Source organism: Hevea brasiliensis, chromosome 18, assembly GCF_030052815.1.
Source record: "Hevea brasiliensis isolate MT/VB/25A 57/8 chromosome 18, ASM3005281v1, whole genome shotgun sequence".
Lineage (NCBI taxonomy): Eukaryota > Viridiplantae > Streptophyta > Magnoliopsida > Malpighiales > Euphorbiaceae > Hevea > Hevea brasiliensis.
The window spans coordinates 42,583,646-42,606,210 of record NC_079510.1 but is presented as its reverse complement, the minus strand read 5'-3'; the positions used below and the strand labels follow the sequence as shown (position 1 = coordinate 42,606,210).

Below are 22,565 nucleotides of genomic sequence, written 5' to 3'. Positions count from 1 at the left end.
ATAGAGAGAAATGGAGAGAAATTTATAGTAATGTGCTAAAATGTCCTTCTACAATGTAATAGACATAAGAAAAAAAAATGATATAATAATTATTTCCTCTCTTTTTTTTTTAAGAGAATTTTTATTTCTTTCCTATTCTAATAATCTATCTAAACAATAGAAAATAAATTAATTTTTTTTTCTTTTCTTTTCTCTTTATTTCACTTGTTTAATTTCTCTCCAATTCCCTTCCAAACAAAGGGAAGAGTTCTTGTAATAGCTGTACTCCACCAAACATGGAGGTGAATCTGTTTCCCATTTGGGCATTTGCCTGCAGGTAGATGCAAAGTATCCCAAGTAGTGAACCCATGAGCATGAGCACAAGGCTTATGCACCAATTGATACGATCCTTTGCAAAAGGTTCAACAAAGTTAAACAGCATTGCAATAAACAAATTTAAGAACCCAAACGCAACCAACGAGCATTTGCCACTCCCAGGAAACAGAATGTCTTATCTTGCGTATTAACAATGGCTATTTGATTATTGAATGGAACTTTTTGCAGCGCAGTTGCAAAGACTCTCTGACTTCATTCTCTGTTCCTAAACATTCAGGTGAAAACATGAAGAAGTTGTAAGTCGCACACAATGATGTTACTTTTTCAAACTTGTCATAATTATACATTATTTGGTAGCAAGGTAAGCACAAGAAGAATTTTCCTTACCATTAGCTTGGGGGCCGCAACTACACAAATCGGGACATGCATCAGCGCTTCATTTAAACAAAACAACAGATACTTTACGAGTAGCCAAAATATCTCGGCAACATAAAGGCGCCCATCAAAAAGGTTTTTTTTTTTTTTTTTTTTCCAAAATCATGGAGGTTTATGAGAAAACGATTCACCTTGGTAAGTGGATGCCTTCCTTGAAACTCCATGGCCACAGCCACAATTAATTACTGCCCTCGATGCAATAAATAGCTCATTTAATTAGTGTATAAAATTTAATCATAATAATATTTTTATTAAAATCAAATGCAATTTAAATAATTTTATTAATGGAAATTAAATTCAAGTAATGATACTTTCCGCAGTGCTTTTCTAAAAAAAGTGTCATTTAGTTCAATTTCTGGTTCAAATAACGAGTTGTTTTTGCAAGCTCAATAGATGCAAATTTAGAATTATTTTTTTATTTAAATAATTTCGCAAAAAAATTTATAATGGCATTGAGTTATCGTCCGTTAAAGCTAATCTCATTTAATTAATTGACCAAAACATTCTGATATATATGCCTTTATAAGAACGAAATAATTTGCAAAACTAATCTCAAAGCCACCAGCCTATGTACACAATTCTATGGGTATGGCATTGAGAATTAGCCTATATTATATATTAGAAAAAAATAATAAAATAAAATCAGGGTAGTGCATTAGCAAAATTCTGTTTCATGAACAGATACTTAACAGGGAGAACTTAACCTGCAGGCAAATTTTCCCTCTATCCAAGTCCAGCTTAGCCCCAGTCACTAACCAATGTCCAGGGCTATCCTGTGGGCCTCTTATCAGCTGTGACATGTCCACAAACTTCAAAAGCTTCTGCGTTTGCACTGGCACTGGAGGTCCTGATGGGAACACACTAGAATCCACAACCACTGCCTGTAGTTTCTCTTTTGCTGGATTTCCTGATATCGATGTGCTAAGGGCGGAGAATAGGCCTGAAGACTTTTGTGAATATTCAGAGGAGACTTGAACCCATCTTGATTGTGCTACAATAGAATCCGAAACCTTGGAGTAGAGTAACCGAAGATGGAGGACATTCTTTGAGTCGTGTTTCTTTACGTGAAGTTGAGCTCCTGTAACAATGTAGGCTGCATCTTCTCTTCTACTACTCCATCTTGGGTTGTATTTCACAGATGCTGTGCATATATGGGAGAACATTTTCATAGAAACAGGTTCAATGAATCCTTCGTTATTGCTTTCTTCTGATCCCCTCCACAGCTGCGTCTCATCTATCTTGTTTTCAAGCATAGTTGGAGTATTCGATAGATGTTGGAGGTGTATCGCTAACCTGAATCAAGCATATGCATATGCTCAGTATATAAAATGGCATAGCTAGGCCTAATCCTCTTAATTATAGTTAGTTTGTGAATTTTATTTTATTTTATTTTTTTTTTTTTTTTTTGGGTTTACTTAGTTAAGCTTTAGAGTGCAATTCCAACGCCACTAAATTAAAACTCATTAATAACTATGTAATGAAATTTAATATACCTGTTGCCCTTCATGCCTTCAAGATAGAACCTCATTCCAGTTACCGGTCTTTTTCCTGCCGTAACCTGATGGTTCATAGCTATATTTGTATTAGATCCTTTGGCTATGAATTGGCAGGGAAGGAAAAAATAAAAATGATTTTCTACAGGTTTGGGGAATACCTGAGTAGTATTTACATATAATTTGGGACCCATGAAGTTGAGGTGGAGAGCTGGTGAATGACTTGCCATATTTGTAGTAGGACCTAGAGGGAGGTCATTGTGAATAGGAGCCCAAATCTTGTGAGATTGGAACTCAAGAAAGTATTGTAGATCAGATATAGGAGGCTTGTCTGCAATCACATAAAATTTTAAAGATTACAAAACACTTAATGAAGAAGATAAAAGAAAAGAGAGTGGATTAATTGAGAACATTTAACTGTTCTTATACATACTCATATTTCATCAATGTTCTAATTTTTTGAACTATATATTGAGTCTTACACAAAAACTATTTATTTATTCCAAGATTATTGCTAGAGCCAAAAACACGTAAAATTTTCTCTTTTTAGGAAAATCAGAATTAGAAATGATCATAATTTAATTATTTTTGTTTTGTTTAATTTTGATTTTTATCAAAAAATGGACTGTCCTAACTTCTTAAATTGGAAATTTTCATTTTCAATTTTTTTTCCACTCTTGCAAGTAATTCTATTTATATAATTTGGTAGAGAAAATGGAAAACTTACATCGAAGATAAAGGTTGATAGCGTGTGATAAGAAACCTTTGCCAGGAGCACCTTTGAGGAGAGAAGTTATAGGTATGAAATTATAGTGAATAGCATCTGGGTTCGTTGGAACAGTCGGGAGCCACTCGCAGTGACTACTTGCTGATAAATCTCCACCCCTCTTTGTACATATCACCGTGATTCCCTGCAATTACACCACTACTTCAATGTCAGTTTTGGGAATTGAATCTATGACTTTATGTCTTAAGCTTATAATGAAACGAGTCTATACAATAAAAATCCTGTCAAGTTTATATTCTACAATAACTAGAAGATCACTCTTGCCCATTTCTTTTAGAAGTTATATATGATAAATAAATAAATAACCAATGATCTTAATTGGCTTAGTGATATTATGAGAACTAGAATTATTATTTACACAAACCAAGATTTCTTTTGCAAGGATGGAACCTACATCTTTTGCACTCATGGATGAGAAGCTATTGAAGGTAGCAGGTTGTGGATCAAAGACATTGAATGCCTTTGGTGCCTGCAATTAAAAGAATTGATCAATTAATTAATTAGAACATTTAATTAATATAGTAATTAAAAGTCTTTATTCTTTAGGGGTACTGGGAGGGGGTTGTACTAAGTACCTTTTTCTTATGGTATTTAGAGTTAGCTGAAAAATTGCATGTCCCTGTAAATAATTGGTCTCCAAGGTCGTACAAGTGTTTCTTGAGCTCAGATGGACCCAAGTTGGAAGATCTATCTTGCCTGACTAGGATCACGTCTTGGCCTCCTATGCTCAACCCCACAATAATATGAGTTCCATATTTTTCAATCAACCTGTCAAAAAATTATAAATTTGATGACATCAACTGTAGTTGTTCATCAAGTTTAGTTGCTTGTTCAATTTTGCTTACCAAACCAACCTACCAATATAAATTCTGATCAATTTTTCCAACCAGGACATGGAAAAATACCCACATAATTTCAATACCTGGATCCTATCATCATGCCTCTTTCTCCTTCCCTTCTCCATAATTCTATAATTTTACCTAACAGTTTTCCACAGCCACCCTAAACTAGTCAATGCAAAGGAACATTGGAATTGAATTATCAATTGGCCATGTCAAAGTTCAAACATATTTTATATGTAAAAATCATCAACAAATTCCTCGACCTTTGTGACCAATGATACTTTCAAATCAAGGTGCAAAAATAGATAAGCAAATTTCACACTTCTGCATCATATGAACTTATATCACTATTTTTTTCCTTTTAATGCAGCCGATATTTTTTACTTCAAGTTGAGCTAACACATGGACTCCACTCATGAAGTATTAACTAGTCAAACAAGGAATTGCAGTTTGCATAGTTTCTTTTGAAAAATAAAAAAAAAATAAAATGGCAATTTATAAATAGCAGCAACAAATTAGCAGGTTAGGCTTTGATCAAGTGCACATAACTTGAAAGGGATAACTTTATGTATGACTTGGTCTGCATATATAGTCTAGGCAACTAATTTAGCTAATTAATCTACTTTTTTTCTTTTGCATAAGTCAATCACTATGATGATGAAATGACTGTTTCTATTGATACTGAACTACTGTTTTATAAAAGATATAAATAAAAAATTATAAATAAATAAATAAAAATTAATATATTATTTGAAATTTTCTAACGCAAATTTTCTTTTTAGTCAATAGCAAGGAGTCTCTTCTACATGAACAGTTTTTCCATTTAATGGAAGGCATTACTCATTAATTATGAGTAAATTTAATTAATTTTGATATTCTCAACGGATGGACTTTGACAATATCTAAGTACTCTCCAGCAAATTTTAGTGTATTGTGCACTTGTTTGGTAGCTAATTGCATCACTAATTGAGGAATTTCTACTAATTAGAAGAGATATCAAACCATTCAACTTATCAATTGTATGACAATTGACAAGTCCTCCTCCATCCCTGCCTATGAACAAGTCAAGTTTTGCATTGCAATTTTTTTTTTTTTATAAATTTAAGCAAAAATGGAAAAGCCTAGAAGCAACAGCAAGCAGAAATTAATAGGAGGAAAAACTCATTAGGCTGATTTATAATAGAGTCAAGGCACAAATATATAAATTTCGTCTATTTTATACGTGAGTCTCATTGTACACATTATATTTTAAGTTTGTGATAGACCAATTTTAAGCAAGAATTTCCATGATGAGAATAAGAATGGTATGCATGAGCTTATTATGTGATACCTGGCAAGGGCGCAAGGATCCCATGAGGATGGAACTGCCTTAAGGAATTCATCGGAGAGAATTAGCGGATATCGATCAATATGAACATCAAATAGAACAATGAAGTAGCCATCAAGTCCTAAATATTTAGTGTTCTCTGCATCAGCTGCCCAACCACCTCCTTCAAATCCAAACATAGCATTAAACATCCCTGATGGGATTTTTCCAGGCACAGAAGATTTCTGGTTGAAAAGCTCAGACATCTGCAATAATTAATTATTCACTATTCATGGATTTTCAATACCCAAACTACTTTAATTCTACGAGGATATCAAGAACAAAAACAAAGAGTTGTACCTGTTGAAACTCTAGGATATCGGATTGATATCGAACTCGATCACCTTTATCACACTTGATATCAATGGATACGTCTTTCACAGCTCCAAAACTAGGGACCAAGAGCTCTCTTTTTTCTGCTTCATTGAGCTGAACTAATCTTTCTTTGCCTTTACAGTACTTGAGACGAAAATCAGATGTTAAATCAAATCCTTTGCCTAGGCTGCTGAGAGCCATCTCTACTATTCCATTGCTCATCCCTGCCAGCCCTGTATTTTGATCTCTCCCTTTATTTCCTGTTTCTTCCAGAGTTGGGTGCGTTGATGATAAAAACGATGGAGAGCTCAGAGATATATATTAAATATAGTCAGAGGAAGAAAGTGAAATAAGGAGAACGTCAAATTGTATTTTTGCGTTCCCATTCATTCAGCAGTGTGGATAAGGGAAGTTTCGTTCCATTTCTATTTACTTTCTTTTATATTAAAAGAAAATGATGGGTCTATTTTAATAATTAAAATAGCTAATGCAGGAACTTTTTAAATGCAATTTTAATAATTATTTCAAAAAAATTAGTATCTTTCCATCTTATAGATAATTATTTCCATAATAAATTGAACACCATAATTTCTGTATTTTACAAAAAAAAAAAAAAAACTCCATCATATCCTTGAATTTTTATATAATTGCTATTTATATAAAAAAAATCACAATTTTAATTTAGTATTTTATATTTTTTTCTTACCTTAACAATTAATAAATGTATTGTGGTCCATTGTTTGGACATTGGATGCTCTGCAAATTTTTCAATGAATTAGGATTATTACGTTAAAATAACAAGTTAGCCCTCCATTTTTAAAGAAAAAAGTAATTTTGTAAAATCATAATTTAGAATTTATATAAAAAAATAAAATTTAAAAAAAAAGAGACAATATATCAAAAATTAATTGAAAATATATATTACGCATTCGCATCAATAAAACTTAGAAAGATTTATTTTAATGTGAACAAAGAATAAAATCAGTGAGTTTTTTTTTTTATAATTGTAGAGAAATAAAAAAAATAAATGAAAAAATTAAGCAGATACCATGTTTAAATTTTATTTATGTGAATAATTATTTAATTTATTAAAGAAAAAATTTATTTATAGTAGTGATGGAAATACCTTATATTTTTGTATTTAATAAGATAATATTAATTATAGTAATTATATATATGGATGTCCAGCTTTTTTAATTATTATTTAAATAATTGATTATAAAAACATGAAATCCATAAGCAGTGGGATTTGCATATATGATCCCTTAAATGTTGATAAAATATATAATAGTGGTCCCATAGAATTTGTTGCAAATTCTCTAGTAATAAGTTTCCAGAAAATTTTGAAATTAATTAATTGATTATTTTATTTAATTAAGTCTAATCATTTTCTTAATCAGCTAAACGTGTTGAATTTTATAAAAAGAATTATATCTTTCCGTGTGCTTTGGTCTTCAACAATTATATTAATTGACAAGAAAATTGTACCAATTGGACTGCTGGGATAATCAAATGATGGAAAATATGTTATTATATTATATTATATTATATTATATTATTATTCTTAATTTCATCATTAATTGCTGTGGTAACAACTAATCTTTAGAGTCAAACTGGCAATAATATATATTCCTAAAACCAGATGCCGTGGCCCAATTCTGGTTGAGAATCACGTCAACACATTAAGCTTCGTAAATCTCTCACGTGACTAACCTGGCTTATTCCAAAATTATCTCACGTGAGCAAAAATTCCCTGGTGAATGGTTATAATTATGGTCACTTATAATCTGGTGGAGGCTCTGAATTTTCTTATTCAAATTAAGAAAAATATATTGATAGATCAATTTTAAAATTTGAATTTCTAATATATTGAGTTAATTACAAGACAAATGCTTAACCATAAACAACTAGCTAATTTAAGATATACATTTAACTACAAACTGCAAATTCAATAATAGAATAAAAATATCTTCAATTTTTATTATATGTATTAAATTATTTATGTAATGGCCAGTTTTTTGTTACTTTATTATCGTATTCATTTTTTAGTAATAATTGATAGGTACTACATAGGAAATGATGATCGATAATTCATAATAACTATATATATTAATTATTGGGTTAATTGTAAAAAAAATTAAAATTTATCAATTTTTATAATTAAATCTTAAAATTTATATAATTATCAATTAAATTATCATGTTTAATTGATATTGACTCATTGTTAACAAATCAAACGAGAGTTTCACTATTATATTATTCGTGAAAAATTATAATAGAAACTCTAAATTAACACTAACTTTTCCACTATAAAAAATTTCTAAGTAAACCTTTCTTTAAAATATTAAATAATCATTAATGTTATAATTTATTTTTAAATATATTATTATTATGTATCATACACAAAATGAAATGATTTAAAACTGTTGAGTTGAAAATTTTTTGTTTTGCCATAATTATGACTCAAATTTGAAACTTCATAGTTTAGAAAACGATTCTTGTACCACTCGGCTAATTGAGTTGAAATTTTTTTTTTTTAGTAGGGAGATAGAGAGAGTGAGACTCAAACCTAACTCTATTAGATAAATAATACACTACAAGGATATTTAGGATTATCAATGAGTTTCATCCACTGTAGTCAACCTAGCTCGTCGATAATTTTTTGTTAACGAATTTGAAATCTATTAGTAAATCAGTAAAAAAATAAATAAATTTAAAAAATTAAATATTACAATCCGTCGACAAATTTATAAGCGGATTTACAATCTATTGGTAAATTTAAAAAGCAAAAGAAAAAACTATTTTCAATTAAAATAATAAATTTTATTTTTTGTATTTCTTTATTTTTTTTCTCTAAGATTAGTTTATTATTATGAATATGATATTATTTTATTACTAATAATTATTATAAATAAATTATAATATGAGAAAAAGTGGTATTTGAAAAGGGATGAAAATTAAGATGAGCATATGAAATAAGGGGAAATTATATTAATGGGAATGGAAATTATAAGACAAAAATTAGAAGTTAAATGGAAAAAAATGGAAAAAATGATTGAAAAAAGAATGGAAATTAGAGAAAAGATAAACAAATGAGAGAAAAGAGAATAAAATGATGAACGAAGTGAAAGAAAAAAAAAAGAAGAATAATAAGATAACATAAAATAAAGTGATCATAGAAAGGGAAAGAAAATGAGAGAAAATAAAAGAAAAATGATGAAAGAAAAGAGGAAAAAAAGGGAAATGAGAGAAAAAAAAAAAGAAACAAGGAATAAGAGAGAGAAGAAGAAAAATTGAAATAGAAAAGAAAAAAAATAATTAAATAAATGAAACGAAAAAAAAGTAAATGTGATGTTTGTAAATATTTATGCACAAACAATATATAGATTAGCAACGAATTTGAAATATATTGCTATATAAATAAATTTCCTTCCGACAGTTATTAATGAATTTTAAAATCTGTTAATAATTAAAAAAAAGTAAGCTTTTAAAAAATAAAAGCTAAATTTTCTCTTTGAAATTTATTAATAGATTTAAATATGTAGATAATTAAAAAAAAAAAAAGATAGACTTCTAAAAAAGAAATTTGGGATTTTTTATCAATAAATTTCAAAATTCATTAGCACGTTACCATCGAATTTTATAATCTATTAATAATCTAAATATTTTTTTATGATTTTTAAATTACCAACAAATTTAAAATTTATTGATAATTTATACATCTAATTTTTTTTATATCTCATAAATTAGTAACAAATTATTTATCAACAACAGATATCGAATATATTGCTAATTTGAACGCCTATTCTTTTTATGTCTCAATTTATTAATTATCAATTAATTTAAATTCGTTGATAAAGTACTTTATTATATCAATAATAAACCTTCAATCTCTAAGTGAAACTAGACTAGGCCAGTTGAAACAACTTGCCTATAAGACTCCATAACCTCAAACAGAATTTCTCATGTACGGACTCGAATATAAAAAATCAAGATATATAATTAATTCTCTAATTCCATTAAAAAAATAAGTTTATCTTCTTTGTTGTGGTATAATCTTGCCCGTATTTTCTACGTTTGTTTGTTTGTTTATTCATAGTTGGATGCTCTTCTAGACCCTTTTCTTATTTTTACCAAGAAAACAAAATAAATGAATAAATAAACAATAGCTCACTCTGAGATATACCATGTTAGTTGACCCAAGTCTAGTGACCCATTTCTTTTAGAGGCGGCCATTATTGATCCAATTCAATAATCCTCACTAAACCATTTCTAGAATTTGCTATTCAATTGCTGAATTAAAAGTATGTTTGAATAGAGCGAGAAAGTATTTTATTAATCTAATGAATTAAAAATAGGTGAAAGTTTTAAAATTTTTAAAAATTTTATTTTATTTAAAAAAAATTATAAATAAATACATTATTTTAAAAATCTAAATCTCAACTCTAAAAATTTCCTAGATTTTGGATTAATGGGTTATAATATTCATTAATGAGGACATCAGCAAATTGAGTGGCAGAATTTGTAAGACCCAATCAAAAAGCATATATATATATATATATATATATATATATATATATATATATATATATATGTAAAAGAGCTTTAGTGAACCATCAATAAAAAAAGCTGACTTTTAGAAAATTAGTTAGGTCCAGTCCAGTCCCAATTGTTTGGTCAATAGTCTATGTGAGCTCAAGTCATGATGAGTGGCTAATTCAGATAAAAAATTTTTCTGAAGTCGATAAATAAAAATACTTTTTATCATCAAGATTTATTTTAACAAAAAAAAGTGTTAATTAACGTTTTATTTATAAAAATACATTTTTAATTTAAAAAATCAGTTTATATATATATATATATATAATTTAAAAAAATAAATTGATTCCTTATTTGTTATAGTACATCTATGAATAATCAAGATAACCGTCAATAGTCGAGATATTAAAATTAGTTTTATTTTTAAAGTTTATGACTCATCTAATAGGTTAAAATTTTCTCCCCCTATTTCATTGTTAATCTAATAGCTATCTTAATTTCAGTTTATAAATTAAGATTTATGTTTTTTCAATTAAAATTTATTTGTTATTGTTAGTAGTATGCCCTAGAGCATATCATTTAGTATGTATCTTGTACATATTTTTATTAATAAAAGGTATTTTCACTTTTCCGTTTATATAATATATTTATGTGTAATAGAAAATGTCCATTGATATTTTGTTAGAAATTTTATTCTTAAGTTGTTAAGAATATGAGTGACAGTATTTCTAGCACAAAGTATCATAAATAGGTTCACAATCGAGGATACTTCACAATAAGGACATGACTTATCCAGAAAAATAATAATCATGTTTGTTCCCAAGTTATTTATATGAGATGTAAATAAGATGGAATGGTGAATCTCATGCCATATAACAAACATGATAGGTACTTATATATGATAAGTAGACCGAACCAGTGACATTTATGACAAGCACATGGAGTTTACTCTTGTTAATATATTGTCATAAATCATATCAGTGCATATAATTTTTAGACCTGAGATAGTACAGTTATCTTGTATATAGGTGGTTTGAGTTTGATACTGTTTTCATACTTGTACTGTGTATGGGTATATATGGGCATGTGTTGGCTCCTACTAGTTATATATGGAGGTAGGTGTTGATCAAGATGGAATCTATTCCTCTAAGTAAATAAGGATAAAATTCTATGTTCATTTAATTATTCTTGATGTTTCAAGTTCCTGGTCAGGACAGATAGATTTAATAAAAAAAGAGTTTCTTATGAGAAAATATTTTTAATCAAGAACTGGAATTAAAAGAGAACATAATATTTATAGCAAATGGGGTTTGACATAAACCATGACTCCAGCTCGAATTGAGATTTTGTAACAGAGAGATTCTAATGCATGGTAACATATGATTATAGATTCATTTAAGGTAAACCTTATTACTGATTGGGTGGCTATGGCATGCTATGCTAGGTGTTAACCATAGTCTATGAGCTGCATAAAATGATTTAGAGAAATCATTTATGGCAAGAAAGAGTTCTGATGATATTAAGAGTTGATATCATGTCTCATTGCCAATTAGTGATGAGCCTAGTGAGTCATACATATACACAAGTAATCACCAAATTAAATATGATTTAATTAATTAATTAAAGAGTTTAATTGATTAATTAAATGGGTTTGGTTTGCAATTAGATTGCAAAGTCCCTAACATGGCTTGAAACCAAATCTAGGTTATTAGATGTATAGTATAAGTTAAATATATATTTAAAGTGTTTAAATATAAATTTAATTATGAGAATTTAATTAATAGAGATTAATTAATTAATTTATATTTGATATAAATTGATTAGAAGAAGAGAAATAATTATTTTGGGTTGAGAACCCAAAATTAAGAAACAAGGGTATTTTGGTCATTTCACAGGGTGACATATGGCACCATGAGATAGTGACACATGGCATTATACATAAACTTGCCATATGTCTTTTAATCATGTAAGATGATCAAAATCAAGATTAAATATAAGTTTGACACTTGGCACAATGTGATTGGGTCAATTAAACCTAGAGCTAATCAAATGGTAACATGTGGTAAGGGTTTTAAGTAGTGACCTAGCTATATAAGTGTAAGGATGAAAGAACAAAAACATAAGTTGCTGTTCTTCTTTGGTGCCGCCACCTTTGAGTGCCTCATCCTCTCTTCTGCTTCATCTCTCATCATTTCAAAGAGATTAGACAACAATCTCTTGAATTAAAAATACTAGAAATCGTTTCTAGTGTCCTGTTTACATCTGTAGTCTCTCAAAAGGCAAAACTTGATTTTCTAATTGATTCGAAAAGCTTTAGAAGCTGTTCAAGGGCTGCCATTGGTGATCTTAGTGTGGACAAGCTAGAGGGACAACACCTAGTGTCCTAAGGCGCATCCCAAAGATGCCAAACACACTGCAGTGCATCAAAAGATTAGTGCACTTGTTCTTGATCTAATATAGGGTTCTAATGAATTAATCTGATTAATTCTAAAATCTTAAATGGAAAATCTAGATCCAAAATATATTAAAAGATTTTTAATATGATGTTTATCTTTGAAATCAAATAGATAAAAATGAATCTTGCATGATGCATGTGACCCTAGGTGGAAAAATTTTGAATTCAATGACATAAACTTGCGTTTTTCATGCTTCTGCTCTTTCAATTGGTATCAGAGCCACTATATTTTCCATTTAGATCGTTGATTATATGATTTAATTGTGTGGTTTGATCATGAGATAATAGATCCATTGCTGGTGGCAAAGGAAAAGTGGCGGCATGGTGATGAACACCAATGGTGCGCACACTTTGTGGTCTCCAATGGTGCGCGCAAGGTTTGGTTTTTGAATCTACAATTGTTGTATGATCTAAGGTTCATCCTATGACTAATTAAAATGTTTAATTAGGTGTTTTAATCACACAATTAAATTTTGATTCAAATCTGAATTTTTAAAGTTGTTTGAATGTGATTTAAATCTGAATTTTAAAAGTTATTTGAATGTGATTCAAATCTGAATTTTTAAAGTTGATTAAATGTGATTCAAATATGAATTTTTAAAATTGTTTGAATGTGATTCAAATATGAATTTTAAAAGTTATTTGAATGTGATTCAAATCTGAATTTTTAAATTTGTTTGAATGAGATTCAAATCTGAATTTTTAAATTTGTTTGAACCATATTCAAATCTGAATTTTTAAGTTGAATATGAGATATTCAATTTAATTTAAGTATGTATGTTTTATTTAATTGTTAAATTGTGATATGCATAATGGATGATCATGGATAATAAAAGACCAATGTGATTGGATTTATTTCTTTTATGTTTTTTTGGGTTTTAAATTAATTAATTTATTTTGGGCATATATTATAAAGGTTGTAATATTTTTGGATTGTAATTTCATTTATTTAGTTCTTGTAAATTCGCCTTGGTATGCCAAGGATTACTATGTAATTGAATTGCAAGAAGATCAAGGAGGTCAAGAGCATTTGTGGGACTAGTGAGAGGAATTCAAGATCAAGTGTTGATTATATACTCCTTCAGCAACTCTTGTAAAATGAATGAATGAGATGCACCTAGGAATGCCCTGATTCAACTCTTGGTGGCTCAGAATTGAATCCCTTAGAAAGTCCATGATCATATCATATTTACTGTTTATACATGAATGCATGAGACGAATGGGAATGCATGAAAGTATATGATATATGCTTACTAATTGGATAATTTGCAAAGTGAGACCTTAATAGTAATTAGGACGACCACAGAATCATTCAAACAAATGATTAAGTTGGAAATGGTATAATTAAAGTTATTATAACATGGGCCCTCCACTGAGGCAATTATTTTAAGAAATTTTAAATACTTGTATAAGATGTAATTAATTTAAGAGATTTTCTTAAGAATAATTGTTAAGCATGAGATGTTGTAAATATGTAAATGGTTTAGTGGCTAATATTGGATGTACCTGAGGACATTAAAATTATTTGTATAATTACTGGCTCAATGGGATCAATTTAACTAATGCAAGATAAGTCAATAATTGATGTACTTGAGATTTTGAGCATTAGGGGCTAGGTGAAGGATTGAATCTCACATGAGATGTGATAGGCAATGAGTTACTCACTTATAGTTTATTGTAATTCCAATAATGGATGTACCTGAAGATGATCAATAAAATTATAAAAATTCAATCACCCACTAGAAATCCATCCAACTAGGATTTCTGTTTTCTACTTTGGAAGTGTAGGATTCACTAAGTTAGTGGGAGGACCAATTTGATTAAAAGACCATAATCATTTTAGTTAAATACATGATACATTTACTAATTAATCTAGTTATTTTCTACAGTTAATTTTTTGATAATAATGAGCATAGAACAACCACCACCATCCAATATCCTTGCAAGCATACTTGATTGAAATAGGTTGACAGGACCTAATCTATCTAATTGGCTAAGAAATTTGAAACTTGTCCTGAACCTTGAACATATAGGATATGTTCTAGATTCAAATGTTCCTGGTCCCTTACCTCTCGAGGCCACTCAAGAGGAACATGAAACTTTGGACAAGTGGAAGGAGCATCATATGAGAGTTAAGTGTTATATGCTTGCTTCCATGAGTAATGAGTTACAGAAGCAGCATGAGAACATGCAAAGTGCGAGTGAGATCCTCCTTCACCTAGAGTTGTATGGTGAGCACAGCAGGAATGTTAGGTATGAGATATATAGACAGCTATTCCGCCTGAGAATGTTAGAGAGACAGAATATTGGGGATCATGTCCACAGGATAATTTGGCTGATTGAGCAGCTGGAACATCTTGACTTTAATATGGATTTCCAACTGCAAACGGATTTCATCCTTCAGTCCCTTCTTGAGTCGTTTGAGAATTTTGTAATAAATTTCCATATGACTAAGCAGGAATGCACCTTGGCTGGTTTACTCAACATGCTAGTTTACTCAACATGCTGGTTATTGCCCAAAAGAATATGCCGGGCAATAAAGGAAAAGAGGTAGCTTTGGTTGCATCTTCTTCTGCTGGAAAGTCCAATAATAAGAAGGGCAATAAGAAAAAGAAACCTCAGATTCCTAGTCATTCCAAGAAAATAGCTAAACAGAAAGGGAAGACTAAAGCTGATAGAGGCAAAGGAAAGTGTTTCCACTGCCAGCGAGATGGGCACTGGAAAGGGAACTACCCAGAGTATAGCAATCTAAAAGAATGCAATGCCATGGTGAAAATCAACTCAAGTTCAAAATATATTTGGCACTTAAGGTTAGGTCATGTTGCAGAAGATAGGATTACAAAACTGGAGAAAATGGGGATTTTATCTTCATTAGGCTCTGAGCCTACTCCAACTTGTGAATCTTACCTTCAGGGCAAAATGACTAGACTACCCTTTGTTGGACAAGGGCTAAGAGCTGAAAATATTTTGGAGCTAATACATAGTGATGTATGTGGTCCATTTAAAGAAATGGCTAGAAGCGGTTTTCATTATTTTATTACATTTACTGATGATAAATTAAGGTTTGGGTATGTATATTTGATAAAATACAAACATGAATCCTTTGAAAAGTTCAAAGAATTTAAATCTGAAGTAGAAAATCAAACAGGAAAGAGTATTAAAGCTCTTCGATCAGATCGTGGAGGTGAATACTTGAGTACTGAATTTGATGAATACTTGAGAGAGCACGACATTATTTTCCAGCTGACTCCTCCAGGAACACCACAGCTGAATGGTGTATCTGAAAGGAGAAATCGTACCCTATTGGATATGGTACGTAATATGATGAGCTATATGATATGCCAATCTCCTTTTGGGGATTTGCATTAGAATCAGCTTTGCATATTCTGAATAGGATTCTATCAAAATCAGTTTCTTCCACACCTTATGAGATATGGCATGGAAGAAAACCAAGTCTTAAGCATGTTAAGATTTGGGGTTGTCCAGCTTTTATCAAAAAGCTGAACACTGATAAATTGAAAACCAGATTAGAAAAGGATCGATTTTTTGGATATCCAAAAGATAGTTTTGGATACTATTTTTATTTGCCTACATCACAAAAGGTCGTGATAAGTAGAGATGCCACATTTCATGAACAACAGTTTGTTCAAGAAAGAGGCATAGGAAGGCAAATAGAGTTAGAATTGGAGAATTCTGATCAACCAACAGATCAGATGGATATAGATCCATCTAGTCAACCTACACCTATTAATGAAACATCTACAACTATTCCTTGTAGAACAACCAGGGTATCTCACCCACCAGTGAGATATAGTTTCCTTCATGAAAAAGAACAAGAGTTGTCTACTCATGAAGAAGTTACCTATGAAGAAGCTATATCAGATATAGACTCTTCAAAATGGATTGATGATATGAAATCTGAGATTAATTCTATGTATAAGAATCAAGTTTGGGATCTTGTTGACCCACCTGAAGGTATTGTACCTATAGGGAACAAATGGGATTTCAAGAAGAAAATTGGTTCTGATGGAAAGGTAGAGACCTATAAGGCAAGGCTAGTAGTGAAAGGGTTTTGCCAAAGGCAAGGAATCGACTATGAGGAGACTTTCTCACTTGTTGTCATGCTTAAATCAATTAGAATTTTATTAGCAATAGCTACATACTATGATTATGAGATTTGGCAGATGGATGTCAAAACAGCTTTTCTTAATGGATACATTGAAGAAAATATTTTCATGGACCAACCTAGGGGTTTTGAATCCCAAGATAGTTCCAAAGTATGCAAGCTAAAGCGATCTATTTATGGGTTGAAGCAAGCTTCGAGGAGTTGGAACATCCGTTTTGATGAAGCAATTAATTCATTTGGTTTTATAAAAAATGAGGATGAGCCATGTGTATATAAGAAGGTTAGTGATAGTGCTGTCACTTTCCTTGTATTATATGTGGATGATATTTTGTTGATGGGTAATAACACAGGTATGTTGACAACTATAAAGGTATAGTTGTCAAATACATTCTACATGAAAGACTTAGGGGAGACAACCTATATTCTTGGGATTCGCATTTATAGAGATAGAGAGAAAAGAATAATTGGTTTATCTCAAAGTCTATACTTTGAAAAGGTATTAAAGAGGTTTAACATGCTTGATTCCAAGAGAGGATTATTACAAGTGAGACATGGTATCCACCTTTCTAAAGAGATGTCCAAAGACACCTGAAGAAAGAGATAAAATGGCCAGGATTCCATATGCTTCGGCTATTGGAAGTTTGATGCATGCAATATTGTGTACTAGGCTGGATATCACATATGCTGTTAGTTTAACTAGCAGGTATCAATCCAATCCAGGTTTGGAACACTGGATAGCTGTCAAGAATATCCTTAAGTGCTTGAGAAGAACTAAGGATTTAATCTTGATATATGGAGGTAGAGACTTGCAATTGGATGGTTATACGAATTCTGATTTTCAATCAGATATCGATGATAGAAAGTCTACCTCTAGGTATGTGTTTATTTTTAATGGAGGTGCAGTCAGTTGGAAGAGTTTCAAACAAAGTATGACTGCAGATTCTACTACAGAGGCAGAGTATATTTTTGCATTAGATGCTGCAAAGGAAGCTGTTTGGATAAAGAAGTTCGTGACAGAACTTGTAGTAGTTCCTTCCATTGAGTCAGTAGTTCCACTTCACTGTGACAACAATGAAGCAGTCATACAAGCTAAGGAAACCCAGTCTCACCAGAAATCCAAACACATAGAAAGTAATTGCCCCATTATCAGAGAAATAGTTGGGCAAGGCTGTGACACCCCTCACCCGACTACAGTGTAGCCGAGCAAAGTGTGCTACATTCGGTGCCGGAGCACTCTATCTTATCTTACTTTATTTCTTTAATAATTTGATCTCGTTATATTTTAATATCAATTATTTTTAAACGAAGAAATCAGCAGCATTTCTCCTATTTTATTATCAATTGGCGTACTTCACTATTCACCTACTTGAAATTTTCAATAATATTTTACAATAAAAATCTCAACAATTATTCTCATAACCATCTCGTAATTCACATCTCATTCATATATCTCAACTTCATATTCATTTCCATGTATTTCCATTCATGCACAATTTATATATATAAGTTCTCAAGTTTCATTAATTTACTTGATTTACAGACTAATTATATAAATTCATAATTTACATAATCTACAAATTAATTACAGTTCCATAATCTATATTTCAACATACAATTTATAGTTTACATTACAAATAATAACTAATTATAATGTACAAAATACATAATATGATCTATATGGGCATAAAGCCATGAATACAGGCATAAAGCATTTCGCAGTACTACTAAAACAATACCCTATTGGCATGCCAATCTATCCAATCTCACATACGTGTCTAAGCAATACATGGGCACATAGTACCATTAAGAGTTTATATGTTTCATCATTTCACTATATTTTTTGTTTATATTTTTTATAGCATTCTAATTTTGTTTATAATGGGAACATAATTTCCAAATTCACATTTCTAGGTAATTTATGCATTCATCGTAATATTCATACTAATTACAATTCATATCCATTTAATCTCATGTACCATTCACTTTCAAAACATCTTTCCTTTCTCTCTTGATGGGAACCTAAATCCCAAATGACACTTTTATCATATTTATTCATTCAAAAATCTATTCATGTAAAGTACATTTCATACTTCAAGTTATATTGCTAATATATTAAGAACTCCATTAGTGTTGGGAGTATAAGTCTCAACAATCCATCTAGGTTAATTTCATTTCATATTCAAGTGGTATCACTCATGTTTTATTAGACCTACTAGTAATGAGAATATAAATCTTAACTATATATTCACATAACTTAAATATTCATTAAGTCATTTAGGTATATTACTATTTCTTTTCAAAGTAATCTATGAACATTTCATGGATTTCAAATTTCATACCTTAATTTCCTCTACCAATTTAGTTCTTACACTTTGTGTATTTGTATTACTATTCACATTACTATTCACTCAAATTATTGACTTTTTAATACATAATAAATTTATTGAACATAAGTTTACCAAGATACCACATTTTGCATTTTATTTTTGTTGGTATTGATTTTCAATACCATTTCAAAGCTTATCTTATATTATTCAAAATTTTCAGATTTCATACCCTAGGTTTACTGTTCCATTGGTCATTTGTACAGTAGGAATTTGACAAAATTATCTTCATGAAAGTTGTTCCTTATTGTGTCTAGTTACATTTATTTTTTTGAATCACTCCATTTGGAGTTTTGTAGCTCAAGTTATGGCCATTTTACCATAACTGGCCAAATTGATCTGCACCCAGAATTTCTGGGCAATTTGGTTCTGCCAGATTTGGTGACCTAAGTTTGGTTGGCAATTTGACTAGGTTATGGTCAAAATTTGGATTTATGTTCTTCATGAAAGTTGTAGGGATATGTCTCAGATTTCTGCTGGTAAAATTTCAGATCAATTGAACTTTTCTACACTGAGTTATGACCATTTGAACAAACACTGTTCATTTGGTTATTTTCCAGGGATAGCATGTTAGTCACTCGAATTGTGGTAGTTTTTAGGTTATCCTAAGTTGGTTTTCTGGGCATGGTTTCTTTACCAAAAATATGTCATTATGTCCTAAGTTTAATGTCCAATTGGTCTCACACCAATTATAGTAACCTAACTCTACTTATGGTCACATTTAGGCACTGAACTCAAAGTCCAGAAAATCCTGTATGAACACAACACTTCCAATACCCCCCATTCCACACTACTACCAACTTCAATCACATTCAATACACTTTAAATACTCCATAATTAATCTCAACACATTAATTTATCAACATAACATTAAATTCCCAATTTAGCAAAACCTAAATCAATTTGGTGCAACTTTAAATCCAAAGGAATTGATAGCACTAACCTTGTTCCTTAGCTTCACTCAACCTTCAATCACCCTTTAGTTCCATCAAACTCCACTTCCCCTAGTTGAACCCACCTTGGCAGAATTTTGCTTTCTTCTAAGCCTCCAATTTCTTGTGTTTTCTTGAGTGCTTCATGCAATTCAAGCTTCCATCTAGGGTTTTTTTAATGATTTCAGAAAGAAATCATGGTGGAAGACCAAATTTTCAAGCTTTTGGTATGTGCTTTAATGGAGTATTTTAAGAGAGAATTGAGAGAAATGGGAAAATGCCAGGTTGGGAAAGGAACCAAATTCTGAATGTTTTCTCATTTTACTCATTTTTATCTCTTTTATTTATTTTGTCAAGTGGTGATTGGGTGGGAGTGCTTAGTGACATAAGCATGAGGTCAAAATTGCAATTTTAATTCATTTTCTTTTCTTTTCTTTTCTACTCAATTTTAATTTAATTTTTAGTAATATTTATTCATATTTTAGATCATAATAATTATTTACTTAACTGGACAAGTCGGCCAAAAATCATCTCTGAAGACGAAATGACCAAAATGCCCTCCGTTTGGCTTATTGAGCCAAAATCGTCTGTATTGATCGAAAAATTTTTCTAAACCTTTTCTTTGCATTCTAATGCCATAGAAACCTCAATGACTCTTCTCTGGAGTCCCAAAAATTATTTCACGAATTTTCTCCTGGGTTTAGGGCTTCTAGTTGTGAAGACCGCAACTTCCCACTGGGTTATACATCGCTAGGGCACTGACTCATTTAACTTGGTTGTATTTTATTTCTAAAATTTTTTCTTAATTTTTCTTATATTTATTTGAGTTATTTATGACTCCTCACTCTAGTCTAAATATTTTTTCAAACGTTCTAGCTGTCCAAACCAACACTGGTCACTGGAACAGTAGAATGTGCGGAATTGCTACAGTGAGAGTGTTACATAATAAGAAGCTTTCGAAAGAAGTCAAGATACTTCCATTCTAGAGAAGGAGTGGGAAATGATAAGGTCGCGTTAACTAGGTTATTAGGGAATACAAACACTTTTGTCATATAGGAGAAGAAACCTAGTTCACTTTCCAATGTTAATAGATAGTATAGGATACACTTGGCACTGAATGGAACTCTACATGACTAGTTACATAAGATTGACAGGAGTTAGTCTAATGAATGTCTAACTACAGCACCTATATTGATGTTGCCTGTGAGTGGAGAAGGATATACAGTGTACTGTGATACTTCCAGAGTTGGGCTGGGGTATGTTTTAATGCAATACGAAAAAGTAGTGGCTTATGCTTCAAGACAGCTAAAGAGGCACAAGTAGAACTACCCCACTCATGATCTAAAGATGACAACTATAGTGTTTGCATTAAAGATTTGGAGGCACTATTTCTATGGTGAAGTATGTGAGATATACACTGACCATAAAAACTTGAAGTATATTTTTCAACAAAAGAGACTTAAATCTGAGGCAGAGGAGATGGATGGAACTTCTGAAGGATTATGACTGCACCATTCAATGCCATCTTGGAAAGGAAAGTGTAGTGATAGATTCTTTAAGCCAAAAAATCATCAGGCAGTTTGGCCCGTATAGCAACAGAAAGGAGGCCATTGATTCAGGAGTTGCATGAATTGATGGATCAAGGACTGGTCTTAGATATAACAAATACAGGTGCACTCTTAGCACATTTTAGGGTAAGGCTAGACCTGTGAGATAGGATCAGGGTTTCCCAGCACAGGGACCCACAATTAATGAGAATTGTAGGAATGGTACAGCAGGAAGAAAACTGTGAGTTTGGGTTTGGTGCAGATGGTGCTCTTATGCAAGGCTCCAAGATATGTGTGCCAGACATGGACAACCTTAGAGCTGAGATCATGCAAGAGGCACACTACATGCCCTATAATGTCTACCCAGGCTCCACTAAGATATACTATGATGTGAAGGATAGGTATTGATAGAATGGCATGAAGAGAGACATAGCAGATTTTGTGTCCAAGTGCTTGACTTGTTAGAAGGTGATGTTTGAATATCAAAGGCCATCAGGGAAGTTACAGGAGATTTCCATTTTGGAGTAAAAGTGGGAAATGATTACTATGGATTTCATGATTGGGTTGCCTCATACCACATATGGATATGACTCGATATGGGTGATTGTGGATCATTTGACCAAGTCAGCTCATTTCTTAACTGTACGGACTGTCACACCTTACCCCTCTGTAAGGCATAACATGATCCCGTAGAATACCTAATGAACTACCGAACTTCACCTACCGATAACTCACTAAGTACACTACAAAGGATTTAAAAACTAATTACTTACCTTTTAGAAGTGGTGAGCATTTTTTGTAGGAATTAAAAATATTTAGCTGAAGATTAAAAGCTAGTTAAAATTTTTGTCCATTTTTATTTTTCCTCAAATTTTGAAAAAATTTCGACAGAGTGCCGGCAGTATTTGCAAAAACCAAAAATTTTACCTGTAGAAAATACACTCCCTATAATAATACACTTCACCAATTCAACCACCAAAACTCAAATCAACACAATTCTCATCCTTCTCCACAATTCAAAATAAAATT

At 31.0% G+C, this 22,565-nt stretch overlaps 1 protein-coding gene across 1 annotated transcript; it reads right to left on the bottom strand.

The window, feature by feature from the left end:
* Positions 1-1,232: 1,232 nt before the first annotated feature.
* On the bottom strand, positions 1,233-5,929 carry LOC110653709 (MACPF domain-containing protein At1g14780). The gene is made up of 8 exons (XM_021809461.2): positions 5,539-5,929; positions 5,203-5,444; positions 3,606-3,798; positions 3,425-3,499; positions 2,971-3,154; positions 2,405-2,574; positions 2,244-2,308; positions 1,233-2,043 (listed from the first exon to the last, which is right to left on the bottom strand). Exons 1-8 carry the CDS (start codon positions 5,773-5,775, stop codon positions 1,422-1,424), a joined length of 1,788 nt encoding a protein of 595 aa, XP_021665153.2. The 5' UTR covers positions 5,776-5,929; the 3' UTR covers positions 1,233-1,421.
* Positions 5,930-22,565: the final 16,636 nt, after the last annotated feature.